This window comes from Zootoca vivipara, chromosome 11 (assembly GCF_963506605.1).
Source record: "Zootoca vivipara chromosome 11, rZooViv1.1, whole genome shotgun sequence".
NCBI lineage: Eukaryota > Metazoa > Chordata > Lepidosauria > Squamata > Lacertidae > Zootoca > Zootoca vivipara.
Window position 1 is genome coordinate 46,140,747 of NC_083286.1, and position 23,116 is coordinate 46,163,862.

The window sequence follows — 23,116 nt, forward strand, 5'->3', positions numbered from 1 at the left end:
TTAATAAACAGATAATATATAAGAAGGTAAACTGTATACTCACCCAAACTAGTCCTACTTTAAAAATGCTATCTGTGTTATTACAGAGCAGAGTTGTGATTTTCAGGTTATACTGACTTTGGTTCCCTTAATGCTGTTACAGGTTCATGAGAGCTTTAAGTTATGCATCATCTTTAGATAAAGAGGATTTATTAAGCCCTATTAACCAAAATACACTGCAGCGTTCTTCTTCTGTTCGTTCCATGGTGTCTAATGCTACTTATGGAAGTTCAGATGATTACATTGGGCTTGCTCTCCCAGTTGATATCAATGAAATATTTCAGGTATGTACACTGTGTGTGTGTGTGTGTGTAAATTTTCATGCAGAACAACATCAGAACAATGAATCTGAGATGACAGGTTCCCTCATGTGAAATCACTTCACGTTCGCGTGAGAGAATTTGGCATGTTTTATTGTAACTCTGTTGGTGTCAGCCGCCCTGAGCCCGGTTTTGACTGGGGAGGGCGGGGTATAAATAAAAATTTATTATTATTATTATTATTATCTTAGATTCATTGTTCTAATGAATATATCCTCTGGAAGCTACACTTACTCAGAGAAGGGATTAGCATGGAGCAATTTGGCTAACTTACTTGATCAACTCTAGCATGATTTTTTAAAAAAAACCTTATTTGGAGCCTAAATCCACATATTTACTGGTTATCCATTTCTTTCCAATTCAAACCATCAGTCATCATCATTAAAGCCCTATAAATGACTTAGGGTCAGAGAATTTAGGGACTGTTCTCTTGCAGATCACCAGATCAGCCTGCCCACTTAATAAGGAGACCTCCCTTTGTGAGGCAGATAATGTGTTTATGATTGGGTTTTACATGTTTCTATGTTTTATGAAAATGTGGGATTTTTTAAATTGTTGGCTGCTCTGAGTTGTGAATTCGCATTCAAATTAAATGCTTGAATGAATGGCTATTTACCAAAAATAGAGGGCTTGTTCACTTTTCTAAAAACTCATCTGTATAATTTTTCACTTCAAATATTTCAGGTAAAGGAAACCCCTTATTTCCAGAAGAAGACCATGCCTTCACTTGATGAACGAGGCGCTAAAGTCTATCCCCAAGATGCTGGAGGTACCTTTTCCTTTCCACTCTTTTTTTTTGGTCTGCAATGGAGTCTGTTCAGCAGTGGAATTTGCTGCCAAGGAGTGTGGTGGAGTCTCCTTCTTTGGAGGTCTTTAAGCAGAGGCTTGACAGCCATATGTCAGGAATGCTTTGATGGTGTTTCCTGCTTGGCAGGGGGTTGGACTGGATGGCCCTTGTGGTCTCTTCCAACTCTATGATTCTATGAGTCTTCACACTTTTTTGAGTTCCTTCTGGAATTTTGTCAGTGCCAATTTATTTCTTGGCAGCACTGACTAATTTTATAGAACAAAATAATTCCCAAAAAGTCAGACATGGGGTTGAATGGCAAAAGCTGGTCTTCTGCCACACTTATCATTAATATTTGTTTTTCTGTCCTTTAACTGGAAGCCTCTCCAGGTGTGCCGAGTGGTTCTTCCGAGGTGGTGAAGAGTCCCTTCCAGATGCTTCGCCAGCAGATCAGTCTTACAGAGATAATGAACACAAGCCGCTCGGATGCTTCTCAGTTCCTTGAAAGCATGGAAGACACGGGGCTCCAAGAGCACACAGAAGAGAATTGCCTTTATTGTGTCTGCACACACATTTTGGGCTACCAGCAAAACAAAGTGAATTCTTCCTATAGTCACACTGGTTAGTACAGCTGGGCCTCTTTCAGTCAGAAGTCTAGCCCAGGCATCCCCAAACTCAGCCCTCCAGATGTTTTGGGACTACAATTCCTATCATCCCTGACCATTGGTCCTGTTGGCTAGGGATGATGGGAGTTGTAGTCCCAAAACATATGGAGGACTGAGTTTGGGGGTGCCTGGTCCAGCCATTGCTCCTATTTGCGTCAAGGTTATGGAGGCTGGAGACCTGTTTTGGGCTTCTCATTCATCATGAAATAACTTTCCAGAATGTTTCATAGTCCTGAGACGCAGAAACCTACACTGAAATTTAATGTAGGGTGTCATATTCTGTGGAAGTTAACATGGCTATGGTTCACAATTATAATTTATATTACGTTAAATTATCTAAGTTGAAATGAAGCTATATATTTTCCTTTATAAACCATTCCGTATGTATTTTCAGAATTTTCAGACATTCCTTATTCTGACTGGTGTGGAAAACCCATGCACAATCACTTGGATGTGGTCCCCCATTCCTCAAAGTTTTCTGGGATTTCGGGATGCAGCGATGCTGTATCTCATGGCTCAACTAGTAGCACCAAGAGTACGGATATTGTGATAGGTAAGTGGCTTTATTATAAGCATAACAACATGTGACTCTGCCTACCTCTAGTTATTGGGAAGAAGTCAGATATTTTCTTTAAGGCACTTGCAGCCTGATTCTGAACATTTTGCGTGTCGGTATTGCATGCGGGTGGCGCTGTGGTCTAAACCACAGAGCCTAGGGCTTGCCGATCAGAAGGTCGGCGGTTCGAATCCCCGCGGGAAGGTAAACGGCGTTTCCATGCGCTGCTCTGGTTCACCAGAAGTGGCTTAGTCATGCTAACTAAGCCACACCAGAAGTGGCTTAGTTAGGCCTTCTCGGTAGTGGCACCCACCCTGTGGAATGCCCTCCCACCAGAGGTCAAAGAAAACAACAATTACCAGACCTTTAGAAGGCATCTTAAGGCAGCCCTGTTTAGGGAAGCTTTTAATGTTTGATGGATTTTTGTATTTTAGTGTTTTGTTGGAAGCCGCCCAGAGTGGCTGGGGGAACCCGGCCAGATGGGCGGGGTATAAATAATAATAATAATAATAATAATAATAATAATAATAATAATATATGCTGGCCATATGACCCGGAAGCTGTACGCCGGCTCCCTTGGCCAGTAAAGCGAGATGAGTGCCGCAACCCCAGAGTCGTCCGCGACTGGACCTAATGGTCAGGGGTCCCTTTACCTTTACCTTTATTGCATGAACATGTTCTTCCTCTAGCTCAACTTAGGACTGCAACCTTTATTAAAGGTAAAGGTACCCCTGACCGTTAGGTCCAGTCACGGACGACTCTGGGGTTGTGGCGCTCATCTCGCTCTATAGGCCGAGGGAGCTAGCGTTTGTCCGCAGACAGCTTCCAGGTCATGTGGCCAGCATGACTAAGCCGCTTCTGGCCAACCAGAGCAGTGCACGGAAACGCCGTTTACCTTCCCGCTGGAGCAGTACCTATTTACTTGCACTTTGATGTGCTTTTGAACTGCTAGGTTGGCAGGAGCTGGGACCAAACAACGGGAGCTCTCCCCCCCCCCCCCCCGTCGCGGGGATTCAAACTGCCGACCTTCCGATCAGCAAGCCCTAGGTTGTGGTTTACACTACAGCGCCACCCGCGTCCTCCGCAACCTTTATTAGGTTTTTCCTAACATTACAACTGCCAAATAGTGGAAGGTGATGTGTGTTCTCTTAAGGGCCATTCAGGCAGCGTTCATTTTCCCACCTTCCCCAACATGTGCTTGCACCCTCTGTGCATGGTGTTTTGGGGTGACACAATTCCTTCATGTTGTCCTCTGTTTTCCCCTGTCTCCTTTATTGCATGTAGAAATGAAGGTCCAGACCAGGAGGATCTGTGTTTGTTTCTTCTTGGCCCTAGACTTTGGCCCCATATGTAGTGTTGAGGAGAGGGAATAACATCTGAATGAGTCCTTGGCCTAATGGCAGGCATTGTAATGCAAGTGTGGCACTTCTCATAGAATATGCATGGAACGATTTTGATTCTGTAAAATGTCCTTCCCCCTCAAGGTGTAAAGTCAATCCCAGATGATACCCCTGTATGCCGCATACTACTGAGAAAGGAAGTCTTGCGATTAGTGATCAACTTGAGCAGTTCAGTAGGAACTAAAGGACATGAAACAGGTCTCTTGACGTAAGTAGCACTCTCTTCTCGCTACAATTTTAGCTTTCTGCAAATAGTCTGTCAGCAGTGGCTGAGGGAGGCAGAGGAAAGGGGGATGGATGTTGTCGTGGAATTCTGCTCAGTATTGATCCAGAGCAGATTCACACATATCAGAGTAAACATAGCGGAGTAAAAACTTAAACAAGTTGCAGGATTCCCAAAAAATAGACCAAAGGCAATTGGAGCTTTACTGCTACTGAAGGCAAATGAGCATAAATGGTCACAACTCCAATACCTTCAGGATTGGCACTATCCATAAGAAATCCAGTTGCAGCAGACGTAACTTAAACTTACAATAACTTATAATAAGTCTAAACCTTAACACTAAGGATACTATGTACAGAACACCACACCAGAAGGAAAATAGATAGACAGAGTGAAACCCAGGCTCCTTCTGGCCTATATTTATAGTCAGCATGACCTTGACTGAAAGAGATAACAGGACCAGTTTAAGCCAGCTGTACTCAGCTTCTCTGAAGGAATAACCCAAACATCAGGAACCTCCTGCTTGTTTCTTTCACACAGAGAAGCTTCCAGAACCCTCTTGACTTAATTAGAACAGGAGACACATCAGATCAATACTTTCTGCACTAAGAAATGCAAACTGACAGGTGTAGCCCTCTCAGGCTCCTCTCTAATCCTTTGGAGTTGGGAAGAGTGGGGAGGAAGGTTGTGGGTGAGCTCCTGGCATCATCAGCTCTTACCAAAGAGGACGCAATGAGAATATGTTAGAAATCATCTGTGCTGATTGGGGTGTGGGGAGCGGAGACTATCCCATATGCCAGTCTAGAATCCTAGATGGGTTTGGAGGCCTTGGCAATTGTGGCAAAGCCTTCCTTTGAGAGATGCCATTGAAACCGTGACCCATCAGCCAATCCCTTAGCAAAGGTGGTTGCTGTACTTGGTTCTAGAGTTAATAAAATTACTTAGCCGTCATGCCTTCAGGGGCTATGTGAGATGTCAAGTTTATGCCATGTCTGTGGTTAAGATTGTTGTGGGCGTGTTTGGTTCATATCACTTTTGATATGCTTTTGACACAACAATGTCAGTGTAACATCTGCAGCAGTTGAATCCAACATCTGGTAATGGGGATATGACCATCTTGGAAAACTATTTTCCTGCATCTATCACATGCTGCAGTAATTGTGAGCATATGCCCTTTGAGGTTCGGATTAGACTCGTTCAAGCCTTTTCAGTTCCATATTTGTCTTTTCAGTCTGTATTTTTGTTCCTCTTTCGATTGAATTCACATTATTATTTCCTGAGATTTGTCTTCATTGATTTGCGTGGAATATCAGATAGCTGTCTCAGCTTCCTTCCCTAAAGGTTTATGGTATTAGGTTTTGATGGAACAGTTAAATCATGGCACATGAATTGGTTTCTTTTTCTTTCTGATTAGAATTAAAGAGAAGTTTCCCCAAGCATTCGATGACATATGCCTTTACTCTGAAGTGTCCTACTTGCTAGCTCACTGCACATTTCGATTACCATCCCGAAGGTTCATACAAGAGCTCTTTCAAGATGTCCAGTTTTTACAAGTGAGTCGAAGTGAAATCTAGCTAATTCTTGATAGGCTTCCAGTACGACTTTGTCTTTAATGCTAATTTACCAACATTCTATCTCATTACTTCCAGATGCACGAAGAAGCAGAAGCTGTACTAGCAACCAATCAGCAAATGGCTAACCCATCGGCTGAATCCTGACCCCTTGTTTTTTGTGGTGTGGTTAAATATGAAGTTGTCGGTAGCCTCGGATAATAGCGTCTAATTGACTGGGCGAAGAGAAGAGAAGCATTCTGGGTACAAGTAACAGAACCTCTCCTCCATGAAACTTGCTTCCCCATCCATCCATCTGAGCCCTATGGGAATGGTTAAAACAATGAAAGTAGCAATTACCAAGATATGCAAGGAGAACGAAGCACTGAACACTTGCACAGGTTTTCATTTCACTTATTTTTGAAACGCAGCATCGTAATAACAGAGGACAGCGTGCAGGGACGTGTTGTACATGGTTGTGTTTTTTTAAAACTTCCGTTCAGGACAGAGAGTGATGCCTTTTAAACCCTGGATCTCGGAGCAGCTAAGGATCTATCTCCATTGTCATCAATGGAGCTGCTCGAACTGTGGACGTCAGGGGATTAATGATGGCTTTCTGTGATCTTTTTCCTAACCTTTGTGAAACACTACTTGGAGAATTTCTGGTCTCTGAGAGAGAGAGAGAATCCTTAGTAACTTGGGGTAGTCTTAAGTTATTGTTACAACAGCAAAAATCCTTATTTGTGTTAGCAGTCGGTCCAGTTTTGTTGCAGTTACATGTGATGATGTGTTAACTGAACCAATTAAGGAACTTCACTACAGTTCGATTATTATTTTTTAAGAAAAGAACAAATCACTTATCAGACCCCTGGGATCAGAATTTCCCTGTACATATAATAATGCATGTTGTTCGGTCGGGTTTTCTACATTAATGCTCATCTAGTATGTAAATTGTCTAAATGTAAACCTTTTAACAAGCATGACTTCCATCAAATAAGGGTGCATACTTTATCAAGAAAAACTAGGAAATATATACCCGTTGCTGCTTTTAATCAGGAAAGAGGCAAGGAAAAAAAAATACCACATTCCATGTCTTTAATTTTTCTCCTTACCACTTAGCTTTGATTATACATGTGAAAGGTTAATTGCAACAGAATACCGGTAATGGTAGTGAAAAGCCTTAAAGGTGCAATGCGGAAGCGAACACTCCTTTGCTTTAATCCATTGTTCTTTCACAGATTCTTTGCACAGATGATGTGATGGTGACAATATATAGGTCAGTTCTCCCCACACCCTTAGTGCGATTCCTAAATTTCTAGAAGTGCAGACTTGAAACACGTGCATCTTGTCCCCAGACCGAAACCCCCCCCTAGAATCAAATAACTTGATATATGCAAACCTGTACATACAAATGCCCAACCACTTTCATTACAAAAGACTGACTGTAGTGGATTGAGGTCACTCTGTAATTTCTTGTGTATGAAAATAGTACAGCGGGACTGTACTGGCAATCATATGTCCACCCATTTTTACCTCTCTTCCCCCCCCCCCCATTAAACAAATTCAAAGATTTGCTTATCAAGGTGTAATTAGCTCAGTTTTGCATATTCCTTATCACAGCTTAATCAGTGCGCTAATTCTTTTTGTGGTAGGATTTTGTTCCATGTTATAGAACGTTAAGAATATTTGAATTTTTCATCACGTAATCCAATCTTGGTTAGGTTACCTCCATTGCCATTCCAAAAAAAAAAAAAATGCTCCACAACTCAGGGAAGACTGCAAAAGTTAAAAGGCCAAACCACCTCTAAGAGTCACTGCTTTCCTTAGTAGGAAACTGGCAAGTGCTTACAGCCGGCATCTTTTTGTCAAGCTCCTTTTTGCAGTTCCTCGTGAGCCCTTCTTTCACTTAGGCTCCTTGCCCTTCCTGTACAGGGCAGATGGAAGAACGAGCAGTTCTTAACCTCTGGAAGTTTTGGATACACAGCACCCGAATCCACTTCTTTTGTTCTTCTCCCACATTCACCACGGTGGCTCCTCTTGAGAGCATCTTCCCCATCACACTATGGCTTACTTTTTGCCAAAGCCTCTTTCTCCTGGCTCGATGAGCTCAGCGTTCATCTCCAGCCTCCGTGTTTTCCTTGCATTGTCCACACTGCCATCCTAACCTGCCATTGGGGAGCAAATAATTTTCAAGGAACAGGAGTTGTCTCGGTGGCGGGCTCATTTTCACCTCTTCTGACTTGATGATGACTTTGGTTCCAAGGGATGCGACACTGGGTGGGGTTGGGGGGCTTGCAGAGGTTTTGAGATCTTCTTTCACATATGATGATGGCAGGGGGGGGGAGGAAATAAGAATAGTTACTAGGTCTTTGAAGTTACTTTTCTCCCATTTGTTACTTTTGGAAGCTGTTAACTGGAAGGTGACAGGAAGGAGCAGAGGGCCCGTAGAGGCAGTTGTCACCTCCCCACCACCACCACCACACTTTACCCAGACGTCTTATTTTCCTTGAGCTGTAGAGGAATGTTTGGAGTGGCCGTGGAGGTTCCTTTCAAGTAAGAGTTGGCCATTTCCCCCTTCCTATAGTATTACTTGTTAAAACTGCTTTCATCGGGTCATGTGGCCTTCACTATAATTTAATCTGTAGAACCCCTTTAGGCCTATAAATGGAGGGTTCCTAGCAAAATTAGCTCCCTCAGATTCCCCCCCCCAATTTTCATCAGAGCTCTTTGGAGATTTTGGTGGGGAGCTTCAGCTGCTTTACTGCCTACCTATTAACCGCATGGAATCTATTAATCTTATCCGCCAGTATTTACAGATATATCGTTTGGACTTAAATACAACTCCTTTGCAAAAACCAAAATGCTAGCTGCAGTAAACCAAATAGTGGTGTAAACCCCAAAGGAGTGATGTAGTACTCATGGTTAAAATGGGGGGGGGGGACGGACCGCGATCTAATACAGTAGTAGTGAACACTACCTCAGTTAGGATAGAGTAATTAAGGCCTATAGGTTGCTGATTCCAGCTGGAGTTAATTCATGAACTCTAGTTTACATTTCTGCTTCCAAGACAAAAGGTAGCTGAGGCTCTTTTTTAAAGTAAATAAATAAATCTATATTTAACAAAATAAATTGTTCAGGTGGTTAGGCTTTCCAACCCAGCTCTCTTAAAGAAGGGACATGAAAAATGAATAGGGAAAATTAAACAGTAAACTTGGATTGCAGCATCTACACCCAGAAAATTCACCACAACCCTTTTTTTTAAGTGCAAAGAACTCTGACTTCCAATCCTGACGATCACCAAGAAAACTGCAAAGTAACACCAAGTGATTTTTTTCAAGTACATTTAAGGAAAGGCAGCATATTTCCATAAGTGTCGAGGATGTAATAATGTCAGTACTGAGTGTTTCATATATGATACCTTGCGTTTACTTTAATTTGTCAATTAATTTGATGCGGCAGAAAATATTCTGGAGTGTAACACAATGGGTTTTCATTGAAAAGCTGTGTTTTGAACTGAGTACTCCTTGGCCAGTCACGGTAGCATCTCATTTGGTTGTATACTTGGATGACCTTTAACTTTAATCTTTGGGTAACCTTTAATCAAGCCAAATGCAAAAGCCCTGAATTGTGAACTGCCTGAGTGTTTGACAACCTCATGAGTCTCCGAGATACAGAAAAATCAGAGGGTGGCTGTATATACTTGGTCGGTTGCATTTGGCTCGGAGGATCAAGAATTCGACAGGGTAGCCTTAGGTGCTCCTACACAGGAATTTAGCACCAAGCCAAAACCATAGGAAACGTTCCCTGAAAAGGAAAATACGATGGCACGTGGGGAAACTCTCAGCATCGCATTTTGAATTATGTGGGTGGTGCGGACCATGCCCCTCATACTATGTCCCACTGTTGCTTTTGCAGAAGGGTGGGAACTGCAGGCTTGGCTCAGTGACTTCTGGGACATCAGTGCATCCGATCCCTGTAGAAATCCTTGTGCTACTGATCCCCCTTCTGACATTGTGAGGCACGTCACAAAGGAGATTCCAAGTGCTTCAGAACCGACCCTTGTTTAGATGCAGCTATCCCACTCTCACGCACACACATTGTCCTGCCCTGCTTACTGCAGTAAAAGTTGGACAGAAGGGATTTTAAACAAAAGACCCCAAAGTTCTCCAGGTCTTTTAGAGGGAAAGGGGAGCATGTAGTATTCCCAAAAGCTGCATTTGAGAGAACACTTTTAATTGACACCCTTTTCCTGCTTTGGTTCAGCGCATTCCAAATGCAAGAGTTCTATTTTTCCTGTGAGAGATAAGTTAAGGATTAGATATTGGCTATGACGCCGACTGTTAGATCTGAGTACCTCAAGTTCAACATCTCCTTTAATACATTTATGGCAGCAGCCTGATTATATGATATGCATAGAAAACCTTTAGCTGTTACTAATTCTCTGTGTCTTTAAAAGGTCTGATCATCAGACAAGGAAGTGTTAGCCCCTTGCAATATAGGCTTGGATTCAAAGTTGGTCCTCTGCTCACATAAGCAGGGTGATTTCTGCCAATTTCCTCTCTATTTGCCAATGGCTTCCCCTTCTAGTCCCAAAGGCCCCTCCAACTCCCAGGAGCATATTTTTTGAAAGGGCAAAGGGGAGCGGAAGACAGGAAAGCTCTGTCCACAGAAGATCCAAGTCATATTGTCAGATGCGTGACAAAAGGCCCACACAGTCCTAAAAAGACCCTGTTCATAATATCCGCCATGTAGGCTGCTGCTAATTAGGCACCATCGGTTTTCATTCCTCTAGAATATTTTCAGTATTCTAGAAAATGGGTCGACAACGTTCAGAAGTTGCTTTCTCCGACACATTCTAGAATACTTGCCAGGCAACAGAGAATGTCCTTTGGTAACTCTTCAAATAGCAGTATAAGGAAGAAATACAATTCTGGAAGCATTTTGGTGGCAGCTCGGCTGCTTGCGTTTCTGGCAGCACTCTATATATAAAGATTTTTGTAAAGTTGATGTCCCACTTGTGAAGTGAATGTAAGTTTCAGAGGGCATGGGGTCCGACCCAAAGAGAGGCACTTATAAATTTAGGGCTTAACTCTGGATGAATATTGCCTTAAACATATTGATCCTTTTTCTTTTTTGCTTTTAATAGAAAAAAGAAACTTTTTTTTTTTAGATTGCCTTCTGTAACAATCCTTATTACCGTACCCTTCCGCTTGCCCTCTTGTGCAGAAAAATGTGACCCTGCAGATGGGCCTGTGTTTTCCAGTTAAATGTACCTCACTATTAAATGCTGGCTAGTGGTGATGGGAACATGGTAGAATCCCTACTAGAAATTTTCCTTTTTCTAGAAATGGCAATAGCCCTGTCTTTGTGGTTTTTTGTTTTTGCTTTTGTTTTTAGACATCTCAGCGCAAACCTCCAGATTTGCTATGTAATTATTATTTTTTAATTCAGTCAAGGACGTGGTTTTTATTTGGATTTTTTCTTCTTTTGTAAAATAGTTGAATAGCAACGCCACAGCATGCAGAAATTGCACTTTTTTTTTGCTTGACCTGCTTGTATAAAATAGACACTATTTAATTTGAAAAAAATGTAATTTATGCCAAAAATAGAAAAGAAAAAGAAGAGCGAGAGAACTTGCCATTCTGCCACTGCGTAAGGTTAGATTAGCACAAAACACAAGAAGTTTTGAGGGGGAGGGGCAGTATTTTGTAGGTGTAATTTGTGGGTGGGTGGGGGGCGGGGAGATGTGCTTCAATAGTGGCTGCCAATAACCCAAACTATGTGTGATGTTAGAGATTATGTAAATTAATCATTCTGAGGAGTGGGAGAAGAGAGTATGAAAAACTTCAAAGTTCATTGTCTCCACCTCATGTGGTCATATTTCCTTTTTTCTTTTCTTTTTTAGTTGACAAGCTGCTACATATTTGGAAGTTATATTGTTTGTAGGTCACTGAATGGACATTGAAATCTGATTTATATTGTATACCTGTAACATAGAAAGAAAGAAAAAAGTATTTATATATTTTCTGTATGGATATTTCATTGAGCTGTGTATAATTTTGAAGAGGCTTTGTCCCCAATTGGATCTGCCCATCTGGATTCTTTCTCTTATTTTTCCCCCCCTTTTTGGATTTTTGTTTTGTTTTGTTTTGTACAGCGTGTACAGTTCACATCTATGAACATTAAAAGCCTCCTGAAGCATTATCTTATCAAAGGGATGCATTGTTAATAAAATGGACTTTAAACTTGCTCTCTTAAAGTAAAACGCCTGGTGTTTCACCATCTTTGCACCGTTTGGTGCTACTGGGTACCAAGCTAATCACCTTACGGCAAATTTAAGGTAAATATCCCTTTCGTTTTTGCAACTCAGGTTTGCCACTGTATCGAGACATTAGCCCTATTCAGATGTTTGCCTGCCAATGCGTGGACGAAAGTGGTGGAGGGGGGCAGGTCCTGTGCGTGTCCCTGCTCCCCATGTGATTCTAATTGCGTTGAACAACCAAGTAGGGTTGTTGGTGTTTAGCATTTGTCTTGTCTTTTGACCTTTTATTAGCTGTGGCTTTCTGCCTTCACCCTTCATTTTTTGTTTCCTTTTAAAGCTGACCTGGAGTTTTCCTTTTCCCCACCAGGTGGCACTGTAACCTAATACTACGCAAGCTGACTTACGTGGGAGTCAGACCCAGTGGTCCATCTAGCTCAGCGTTGCCCACACTGGCAGGCAGCAGCTGCTCGGGATCTCAGGCAGGGGCCTCTCCCTATTTGGAGTTGCCAAGGGTTGAACATTGGTCCAGATGCCCTACTACCCCTGAGCCACGACCACTTCAGCTGTAGTGAAACTGAAGCAGGTCCTGCTTTATAAGCACAATGCATTTCCAGGGAATGGTTCATTAGGTGAATGTTCATATTCTAATGCAGGGTTTGTTCGATCTCCCCCCCCCCTTGGTTTCTTCCTGAAATCGCTACAGCCAAAGGAAATAGCAGGTTTGTCAGAGCTCTCTTGCTCACTGATAGGTCCAACTTTTCCTTCTGTATGATTTGTCTGACCTTGGTCCCCACTCTCTCTCTTTCCCCGTGGTTTCTGTTTGAAAATGGCCGATGGTTACCCGCAAAGCACACAAAAAAAGTAAGGAAGTCGACTGTACAGATAAGTGAATCTGTGGAGTGTATAGCAATGTTTGGGCATAATTCTTTAAGGGCAGATTGATGAATTTCCGGTTAGCGGGACCCGCATGGACGGTAGTATGAAAGTTCTCTACCTTGTGCCAATAGCTTCCAGTAGTATAGAGGTCGGAAGAGCAAGAGTAGTCAACATGGTGCCCTCGAGATAGGTTGCAACTCCCATCATCCCACACCATCGGTCCCCAGGCTGGCTGGGGCTAATGAGAGCAGCATTCCAACAGCTGGAAGGGCAGCTGTGTTAAGATACCCTGGACATTTTTGTTTTGTTTCTTTCAAAATGAAAAACCACCTGGAGAGGCTCTGACTTGGGCAAGAAAAGTAGCTGCTGAGAGGAGCTGATTAGACTCCTAAGGTGATCAGGAACCAACAGATCGCCACCCAGTGGCACTTCGCTCTTGAATTTTATGGGCATTTTCTTTCAACACATGGGAAAGTGCTTTTGAAACTCTTGAGGAGTCCTCAAAGAGTTTCAAATGCAACTCAAGTGGAAAGCATGAGAAGATCGGCTGGCTCCAGTAGAACGGTCCGCGATCCCCGTCAGCATTTAAAGGAATCCCAAATGGCATTATATAAATGTAAAGAAACCAGTAAGGTGCAACTTGGTTCTGGACTGAATTTAATTGGGAAACATACGGTATGACTGGACCAGTCATGTTTAAAAGTTGCAAGTATTTCCAGCTGAATTCCTTAGAAATGTGCATGCTTTATGTGAAACTCAAGGTCGCGCTATGTTGAATGTTCTGTCTGTGCAAGCATGTCAGTTTACCAGATGGAACAACCCCCCCTCCCCTCTTCCCTTTCATGTTCTAGGGGTCTCACGAAACACATCCCCAGCCAATACAGGGGGGCACAGGGGAAAGCCCTGTTGCGCAAGTGAAAGGCCTTGCCCAGGGCTTCTGCTGATGGAGTTCATTAGGCAAATCCTGACGTAAGAATGGTACACCTTTAAAAAATATTATTTTATTCTTTACCCTGCTCTTCCACCCCACCCCCCCCAAAGGCACCTAAACTGGCTTACAAATATCAGTGCTCTCTGTATAAAAGACACAACACAAAAGGAAAAGGGACTGGGAGGGAAGAGGGGACAAGCATACCTTAGTGGCTCCCCAGCTGCTTCCTCCCACCATTCCTCTGCCTGACACCAGCTTTAGAAAAAGCCACAATCTCAAGCCCTGACACAGAGCGCCCTGGGATCCACAGGATCCAAAACTTCCCCATTCCCCTAACTGGATCAGCCCTGAAGCCATACCAGACTGGAAATTAATTTCCCTGCCTTTGTGCTCAATAGGAATTAAGGGTGGCATGGAAGAGAGAATGAAGAAAAAGTTGCCTCTTTCCACAGTGACCCAAAGGAGCCAGCAGGGGCCTGGGTGCAGCAGAAATCTCTCTCTGCCGCACCGTAAGTTCATGGCCTAAATGTGTGAACCAAGCCGAAAGCAGAAAAAAAGAGCACTTTGCAGATTCTTCTACCGTGATGTACTGTCCCCATTTGCACTATGAGAAGGAGTGATTGTAAGGATCACCACCTCTGTTTGTTTCCACATAAGGTAAAAAAGGCAAAGGACCCCCGGACGGTTAAGTCCAGTCAAAGGCGACTATGGGATTGAGGTGCTCATCTCGCTTTCAGGCCAAGGGAGCTGGTGTTTGTCCACAGACAGCTTTCCGGGTCATGTGGCCAGCAGGACTAAACCGCATCCACCTGTCCGGCTTCAGAGACTAGGATGTTGATCTAGAAGCCGCTCCTGTACAGAGCTCAACAGTGTATAGCAGTTAAACGCGCCATTTCATCATCAGATGCATCAGGTGTGTTTGCTCTGGACTCTTGGGACAGCTGGGGTTTGTAAACCGATAGCTGCCTGGGTTCAACAGAACCCACACCGAGAGACACTTCTGTTTGAGAGGGAGAGTCTAAATCACCTTCACTCGTTTCTGGCGGGTGGCTGATAGCGGTGCTTCCAAAACCAAAGCGCTTGAGCGGCTGGTAAGATGTCAGAGGTAAGTTGGGCTTCTTGCTTGCTGCCTTTTGTGATGGTAGAGTCTCGCAACCGTGCGGGTTAAAGTAGCTCCAATTTTCCACAAAAATTGGAAGTGGAGGCTGCTTGCAGACAGGACCTGGACACTTTCCTATCAGCTGTAGTTTGCTGGGAGGGGTGTCGCTTATTTCCATGGGTCCGGACTTCACCTGTGGAATCTACAGAAAGCAAGCAAATTAAAACAAGACTCAGAAAGATGAAGATAAAGAGCACTCCCTAAAAAAGAATGGGCTGGATCCAGGCTAAAGTGTCCTCCAGCCACTCCTTCCATTTCTGTGGTAGATGAGCGTGAATTTAAAACATCTCATTAACCTTCCAACGCACGGAGGGCACCTTGCTCAGGCAGCTTCCTGCAGCCAAGGAGGTTTCCTTGTGCATTTTAGAACCCTGGAAAGTATGCAGGGCAAAAGGAACACTAGGCTAGCATATTTGTTTCTAGAGACCCACACACTATTGCCCAACACAATCGGAACAGGTTTGAGTCCAGCTGGATGTGATATCAGTGGGACTTACCATGACTTAACTCTCATTGGATTTCAATTAAGGAAGAATGGTTGATGAAAATCTTGGAATATGCAGAGATGGCAAAATTGATGGCACTGACAAAAGGTACTACAGTCGTACCTCGGTTTAAGTACACAATGGCGCCGGAAATCTGTACTTAACCTGAAGCATACTTAACCTGAAAAGAACTTTCCCATTGAAAGTACTGGAAAGTGGATAAGTCTGTTCCAGACGGGTCCGTGGAGTACTCAACCTGAAGCGTACTTAACCTGAAGTATGAGTGTAATTGGTTATGGAAGTCCGTACTAAACCTGAAGCGAACTTTCCCATTGAAAGTAATGGAAAGTGGATTAATCTGGGTCCACGGAGTACTTAAACTGAAAATACTCAAACCGAAGCGTGCTTAAACCGAGGTATGACTGTATTTTAGAATCTAGGCTCTATAAAAAGTTATTTCCCACACATTAAGACCACAGTGGAGTTTGAAGTGTTTCTTAATATGCTCTGCTATTTTCTTACATGTTAGAGAGGATGAAATAAGATAAGATAAAATGCAATTGTATGTAATTTGGGTTAGAAACCTCAATGTTGGGTGAGGGGGGAGTCACTAGTTTTGTTGAATTGGAATATAATTGTTGAGTAACAAATGTAACTTTCTGCATGGAAAAAAGAATAAAATATTATTTATTTTTTTTAAAAAAATCAATTAAACAAAAGCATGACCAGCTTAGGGCTTGTAGCCAACTGAAGGGTAACACGAATGCAATGACTTTTAGCTGTGCAATGTAACTTCCCTGCTCTAAATCTGCTCTGGAGGTTTGGGGGGGAAACCCCGGAACAGATTTAGGAGAGAGTCACATTGCACACCTAAAGGTAGTTTTGCCAGCTTCACTGTTTATAGAGTCCTCCACTATCAGATTTTGATAGTGATTTTATCCTACCTTTAAAAGAGCTGCATCAGGATGGGGGATTTTCAATGAATTCTTCACGCTAGAAAAGCATGGGAGGGGAAAATAAGAAAAGAAAGGCAACTTATTTTGTTGCTTAAAACACAGCAGTGATAAAGTTATTTGTCGTGTCAAAGGACTAAATCCACAACGGTCTTCTGAGAATCAGCTGAAACAGTCAAATGCAATTGGCGTGTTTGTCCATAAAGTTAGAAATTTACCTGCCCAGGTACGCTGTGCACTAGCCCCCTTGCTCTGCCCAGAGTAGGTAACTGAAGTGCACCTGGGTAGGAGGCACAGCACCACCGGCTTATCAGGGGAAGCCTAAGCAAGTTTGTTTTGTTATTGCTCCACCTTTCCTCCAAAGAGCTCAAGGTGGTGAATGTGCTTCTCTCCTTCCCCATTGCTGGCCCAACATCACCCAGGTGCCAGTCAGAAATTAACTGCTGCTGCACCACAACTGACATCAAGCCTTGAAGCTGCACTTAAGAATTAGCCTGTTAGGGTGACAGGAGCTATTCATTCTCCCACTCCTGGGCCATGACCACTGTTCTGAACCATGCACACACACACATATATTTACAGTCAATGATCATTTCATAACTTGATAAGCCAAGATATGAAAAGCCTTTGTGTGTCTACATACCCCCTTTGCTTCAGCCACAGTTTAACCAGGTAGCCTCTAATTAACCATCGTTTCCCATTTTATCTAAACCAGGAAACTATGGTTTGCAGCTGTCCAGGCTCTGAGCCATCTTCCCTTAGTGGCTCCCCAGCTGGTTCCCTCCCCCCCCCCCAATTCCTCTACGTCCAACCAGTCTCTGACACCAACTTTAGAAAAAGCCAGGATCTCAAGCTGGCTCCACGTAATGACACCCTGGCTTGTTCCCAAGCTGGCAATTAGTTTTCCAGTTTGGTTGAAACAAGAAACCGTGTTAAGCAGAAGCTTCTAGGTTTGTTTATTCACACCACAAAGGGAAGAGCAGAAGGACTGCACAAGTAGGTAGAAGACCCATTCACCACACATTAATTCAAGATACAACACCCCAAGTGGGGGAAACAGAAAAGACAATGATGGATAAAGGGTGAAAGGGTCACTTAATAAGAAAGCAAGGGAGTTGGGGTTTGATGTACATAAGCAGCTGTGCTATGTTTTTAACTTCATCGTTACCCACTTACAGATCCACTCACAACTGGGTCGTTCTTATCTGAAGGGCACTGCACCAGCAGTATTGTAATCACCTTTTAGAGAGATGGCATGACAGAAGGAGGGACACAGGTGGCGCTGTGGGTTAAACCACAGAGCCTAGGGCTTGCCAATCAGAAGGTCGGCGGTTCGAATCCCCGTGACGGGGTGAGTTTCCGTTGCTCGGTCCCAGCTCCTGCCCACCTAGCAGTTTGAAAGCACGTCAAAGTGCAAGAAGATAAATAGGTACCGCTATAACGGGAAGGTAAACGACGTTTCTGTGTGCTGCTCTGGTTCGCCAGAAGCGGCTTTGTCATGCTGGCCACATGACCTGGAAGCTGTACACCAGCTCCCTCAGCCAATAACGCGAGATGAGCGCCACAACCCCAGAGTCGGTCACGACTGGACTTAATGGTCAGGAGTCCCTTTACCTTTACCTTTATGACAGAAGGGGGAAACACACAGCCAATCCCCTCTACACTTTGGATGAAAATGCAGAGGGGGCCATGGGGGCTACAGAGCCACAGGACCTTCACTGGAAAGAACTGTATGTGTGGGGCACCCCTCCTCACATGTAAAAGATTAATTTAATGAATTGTGCTAAACCCACCATTCACTTTTCCAAATGCACACAGCAAGTAGGAGCACTGATGGTACAATCACAAGTGGCAGAAGGATCTGCAGCCATCCATTTCCTGTTGAAGAAAAATAAATAAACAATATTAGGAACAGATGCAGTACCCAGATCACCCGATGTTATTTTAGATTGGTTTTCAGTACCAGGAAAAAAAACATGGCCACATAAAATTCAATAAAAATGAATGGGAAGGGTGGTTCTGTAATATGCATGCCAGATGTGGAACTGACATGCAATATAGACTTTAAGAAGGCAGATTTCAAAAACTTTAAGGAACTACTGGGAGAGATACCATGGTTAGAAATACTCAAAGAGAAGGGAGTCCAAGATGGAGGGAGTTTCTTAAATGTGAAATATTGACGGCACCAATGCAGACAAATCAGTCTTCCATATCAGGACAGGATTCATGACTAAGGACACATGAAACTTGTCTCCCGCTATATAAGACAACTTCACATTGTCAAAACACTGCAGCTGATGAAAAATGACAGAATTCAGCAAACTACAGAGCTTGTTCACAATTGCCATACACATAAATGCCTTGTTAAAATATGCAAGTAACATTTACCCCTCCAGCCAATGTGCCCAATGATCAGGGAACAACATCTGGAAGCCATTACATTAGTTACCCCTGCTTTAATAAATTAAGTGACTATTAAGACTTGCCATCCTCAGGGGGTGTCAATACTTGTCTGAAGTTCTTAGGGAGAGCTTGTGAGCCGACACTGTAGGCTTTAACTCCAACCTCGTAATTTGTGCTGGACTCCAAGTTCCTCACTGTAAAAGTCTTAAGATTTGGATCTTCAATGGTATAGATGCAATGCACTGGATGGTCTGCATTCAAAAACAAAGGCAATGGCAGGTAAACAAGTTCCTTTCTTCAAGCTCTTGTAGCCACCCAATATAGAAGAAATGAGGAGCCTGTGTTTTTTGGACTCCAGTTCACATCAGACCCAGTAAACCTGGCCAATGGTCTTGGCGGATGGGAGCTGGGTGGGCACAAGCTCATCATCTCCATAATATAGGGCCACACAAATGTGGATTTGTGTGTGCATATGATAGAAATCAGAATGAAAATCACAATGCTTTTCGCTGATGTTGGGCCACCTATTCAGTTACCAGTCAGTTGGATCTGAAGAGCATGGCTTTCCCAACTTGCAGTATCATTTATAACTGAGGTGGCCCTTTCACACATGTCACACTGACACTGTATGAAACCATAAAAAGCATCCGTAATACAGAGCTCAGTAGAAGAAAAATACACGCCAACTCAGGGGCAAATAGAAAGTAGATTGGCATCCAGAGATAGAACTCCAGATTGTTTGCAGTAAATAAGTAAGTGTTTTGAACTCCCAATGGTTTAACAGCGGCAACAGCGAAAAGACTTCCACCCTCCCCAAATTAGACTGATCAGGGAGGTGGATAAAATCAGGACCGTAAGAGATTCTGAGCTCAGAGGTGATCAGAGGTGCTCTGTTTGTTCTAAGTCCATCCCTGAACCAAGACATAATTTTGTACTTGAGGTAGGTGGTAGATCTCTTGGTTCTAGAAAAACAATAACACAACCACATTTCCCCCCCTTCTACCAATTCCTAAATGACATTCGACATAGTAATCATGTGCCGCACCCTATTTGAGCATCATTTAAAGCTTAAAGGACCCCTGGCCATTAGGTCCAGTCGTGACTGACTCTGGGGTTGCGGCGCTCATCTCGCGTTATTGGCCGAGGGAGCCGGCGTACAGCTTCCAGGTCATGTGGCCAGCATGACAAAGTCGCTTCTGGCAAACCAGAGCAGCACACGGAAATGCCGTTTACCTTCCCGCTGTAGAAGTACCTATTTATCTACTTGCACTTTTGATGTGCTTTCGAACTGCTAGGTTGGCAGGAGCTGGGACCGAGCAATGGGAGCTCACCCCGTCGCGGGGATTCGAACCGCTGACCTTTTGATCGGCAAGCCCTAGGCTCTGTGGTTTAACCCACAGCACCACCTGCGTCTTATTCGAGCATCATACTCATGTGTAAAAACAGTGTGTGAGTAGGACTACACAGAGTACCCCCCCCCCAGATGCACCAAGTAAACCAAGTAAACCCTACCCTGGCAGCTGAGCATGTGGTGTGAACATTTGCAGAAGAGGGAGCATGGTAGTAGGGCAACGCTGTGAAACTGCCCCCACCTGACAGTGGTGTCTACGTGAATGGTGTGAGGCCAAAGAAATGCAGGATCAGGGCACAACATGGGCACACCAGGGGAGCTAATCTGGCACTCTTGTCTTGACTCACTGTGATCCTCCACTGTCCAGAAAAGTGTTAGCAACACTGCTGTCAGGGAGGGAGGTGTGTACAACCGCGCACACAAATCAGTGTTAGAAACCGAGATGTGAAAGCTAAGAGCTAAACGGCACCTTAAACCCAGGTTATGGGCGCAACAACGGGCTGTCTAGGTGTGCTTTTTAATAACAAGAATACAATGCTGAAAATTAATGAACTGCAGCTAAAATATTATGTTCATTTTTCACGTGGTCTAGTCCTTTCCCTGCCCACCCCCCTAATATTCTTAAGAGGCTCTCTTCTTCAGTCTTCAGAGAGTAGCTGGAAGTGGGGAGGCAGAAAAAGGTCCTCCTTTCCTTCCACTCTGCAGTTTCAATCTGAAATCTTTGGCGCAGTACTGCGCCCAGAGCTCAGAATCTGCTCGCGCTAATGAAATTCCCTGTCACAAAATGTGCCTAGAACAATGGGAGTTTCAAACACTGACACAAAGCCTTCCATGTGATCTGGCACCCTGAGCAATCAGCTGGGACACATGAAGTCCCCTCTCTCAACATGTTGGTCTTGTATGTGTGGACACAGAGGGAGGCCACACATGATTATGGGGATGTGGCTACTTAGTACAGCACAGTCCCCCTGCCATGTTGGTTTTAAACATGGGTGTTTTGCCTGAATACAAGACGTTTTGGGTGTTGAACCAATTACCTGGATGTAATGTGCAGTTTCCATGTTCCATTTTCACATAAACATAGTAACCTCTGATAAAACCTGGGTGGGTTTCATTGAGATGATCAAATTCCCAAGTTAGGGTAAATGAATGGGAAGTCACTGTATGTGTTTTCAGATTCTCAGGCTCATGAGCTGGGTCTGGAAGAAAGGATGTTGATGAAATGGTTATGTGCTTCTTGGACTGCCAATCTTTGACCTTGGCTCCACTGTCAGATTTCCATTTCTTGCCTGTGCAAGTTTGCATTTTGAGAACATCACCAATTTAAAAGGAAACAAGGGAATTGAGCCAACTCTTTCTCAGAAGTCCTCACTATCTTAGAATAGTCATCTCACCCCTGCTTCCCAAGACAGACACACTCTAAAAACCCCAACTTAGGGTCAAATCTCAGGATTTCACCTAGACCCCGTTTTTCAAGTTTCGTTCTGGTAAGAAACTCTGTTGTTTTACAACATCAGCACCATACAGTGGTCTGAAGGTACACCATGCAGCAACCTGGCTGAAACTAAACAGGGTTTTTGGGGGGAGGGAAGGGGTAGCACATAGACTAGAGGCCACTTCATAGCCTCTTGCATACTAACTTGAGTTCAATGGGAAAAACACAGGCTATAAAGGCAATAAATAAATGCACAGAAGCATGCACTTCCATGGGCTACAACCAGCTGCAGAAGATACTTCCACAAACACACTCAGAAAAACCCATTAGTATGTGATTCAGCACATGTTTAAGTGTTCTACTGAGTGACCCAACTCCCTTGGACTTTGCCTCCTGTTATAATAATTACAGAGACCGTGGCCTCCTACTAACGATGTGGCCATGGGCACACTTTGGACATAGCTGCAGCTATTCTGGTTATAACACCAGGGGCATTGTTTGCCAAATAGCAGGATTCTCCGCACACAAACCTGACAGATATGTCTAGCTTCTGTCCAGCAAGCAGTGTTGATACAACTCACCATGCTCACTGGAACATGTCCATTGCTTGGCTTTTGGGGGAAAAAACAGGGTCCATAGTACTTACTGGGAACCACTGCTCTAGAACTAGTTTTCAGAAGACTTGTTCAGCACATCATTTTCAATGTAGTCAAACATCACCACGGGCTTACCTGATTCGTTAAGATATTTAGCCTTCTTTTCCAGTAAATGGGCTCTACCATCTATAGTCCCATACACCCGGAAAGTGTATCTCACATGAGATTCGAAAGCATCTAGAACATAATACATTTCAGGTAAGCATTTCTACTTAGAGATTAAAGTCAGATTGCATTTACTGAACAGAGCAAGCCATCAACTGAAGGATGTGATATTTAAGTAATGGAATGAATAGGAACAAGATGAAACTGGGTGTGCTTTTGCGCATGAGGAATTTGTGCCCATTCTCCCTTCAGCTGTCTCTCACATTCCCCCATTCATATACATCCAGTCTCACAGATTATTATGCAATAAATGTATGCACCATGTCATAGCATCAAGCCATCAAAGTGCAGCGTGCAAGACAAAACCAAAACCCAAAAAACAAATTCTAGAACCAATCAAATTATTTCGGCAAACCCTAAGAACAATTAAACCATGTTTTGATACTATTAAAAAACAATTTATGCAGATAAATGGATGAAACAACAGCTGCACCCATTCCTGGACAGGGATGGACTCTCCCGTGATGGTCCAGGCATCAAAAACCTCACATTTAGTTTACTGTAATGCACTCTGCGGGGTTGCCCTTGCCAGGGGTGTAGGAAGAGGGGGGCGATAGGGGCGCTCCGCCCTGGGCAGCACGCCCCCGAGGGTGCCATAGCGGCTGCCCACCTTGCCCGTGGGCGGCGCGCCATGCCCCCAGAACCTGTGCCACGCCCCCACAGGCGGTGCGTCACACCCCAGAACACATGCCAGCCCCGTCCCCGCCTGCTCTCCGCCCCCGGTGCCGGAGCATGAAGGTCCGCCACTGGTCCTTGCACTTGGTTCAGAAGCTACAACTAGTGCAAAATGCGAAACTAGAGTACTGAGTGGCTCATCAAACAACATATGCATTACTCTTAGTTTTTAAGGATCTGCATGCCACACAGGTCACTTGGGCCTCTAATAATGATTGATTTGCT

At 43.8% G+C, this 23,116-nt stretch overlaps 2 protein-coding genes and 1 long non-coding RNA gene across 8 annotated transcripts in view; 1 reads left to right on the top strand and 2 right to left on the bottom strand.

Annotated features, from left to right (window-relative positions):
- RICTOR (RPTOR independent companion of MTOR complex 2) overlaps positions 1-11,146 on the top strand; it is a 70,513-nt gene extending 59,367 nt beyond the window's left edge. For all 4 annotated transcript variants that reach the window (XM_035100375.2, XM_035100376.2, XM_035100377.2 and 1 more), the window contains 7 exons: positions 143-323; positions 1,044-1,128; positions 1,528-1,767; positions 2,206-2,364; positions 3,852-3,975; positions 5,405-5,543; positions 5,640-11,146. In XM_035100375.2, the coding sequence (XP_034956266.1) occupies positions 143-323; positions 1,044-1,128; positions 1,528-1,767; positions 2,206-2,364; positions 3,852-3,975; positions 5,405-5,543; positions 5,640-5,708 (997 nt within the window). In that variant the 3' untranslated portion in view covers positions 5,709-11,146. The remainder of the gene's footprint in view (positions 1-142; positions 324-1,043; positions 1,129-1,527; positions 1,768-2,205; positions 2,365-3,851; positions 3,976-5,404; positions 5,544-5,639) is intronic.
- Positions 11,147-13,104: 1,958 nt separating this feature from the next.
- On the bottom strand, positions 13,105-18,126 carry LOC132592809 (uncharacterized). The gene is made up of 3 exons (XR_009558333.1): positions 18,000-18,126; positions 16,198-16,246; positions 13,105-14,910 (listed from the first exon to the last, which is right to left on the bottom strand). It is a non-coding gene; the product is annotated as an uncharacterized LOC132592809 (long non-coding RNA).
- A 305-nt stretch (positions 18,127-18,431) lies between these two features.
- Positions 18,432-23,116, bottom strand: part of OSMR (oncostatin M receptor) — a 40,509-nt gene continuing 35,824 nt past the window's right edge. For all 3 annotated transcript variants that reach the window (XM_060280318.1, XM_035100383.2, XM_035100381.2), the window contains 3 exons: positions 22,127-22,228; positions 20,998-21,159; positions 18,432-18,860 (listed from right to left, as the gene is read on the bottom strand). In XM_060280318.1, the coding sequence (XP_060136301.1) occupies positions 18,682-18,860; positions 20,998-21,159; positions 22,127-22,228 (443 nt within the window). In that variant the 3' untranslated portion in view covers positions 18,432-18,681. The remainder of the gene's footprint in view (positions 18,861-20,997; positions 21,160-22,126; positions 22,229-23,116) is intronic.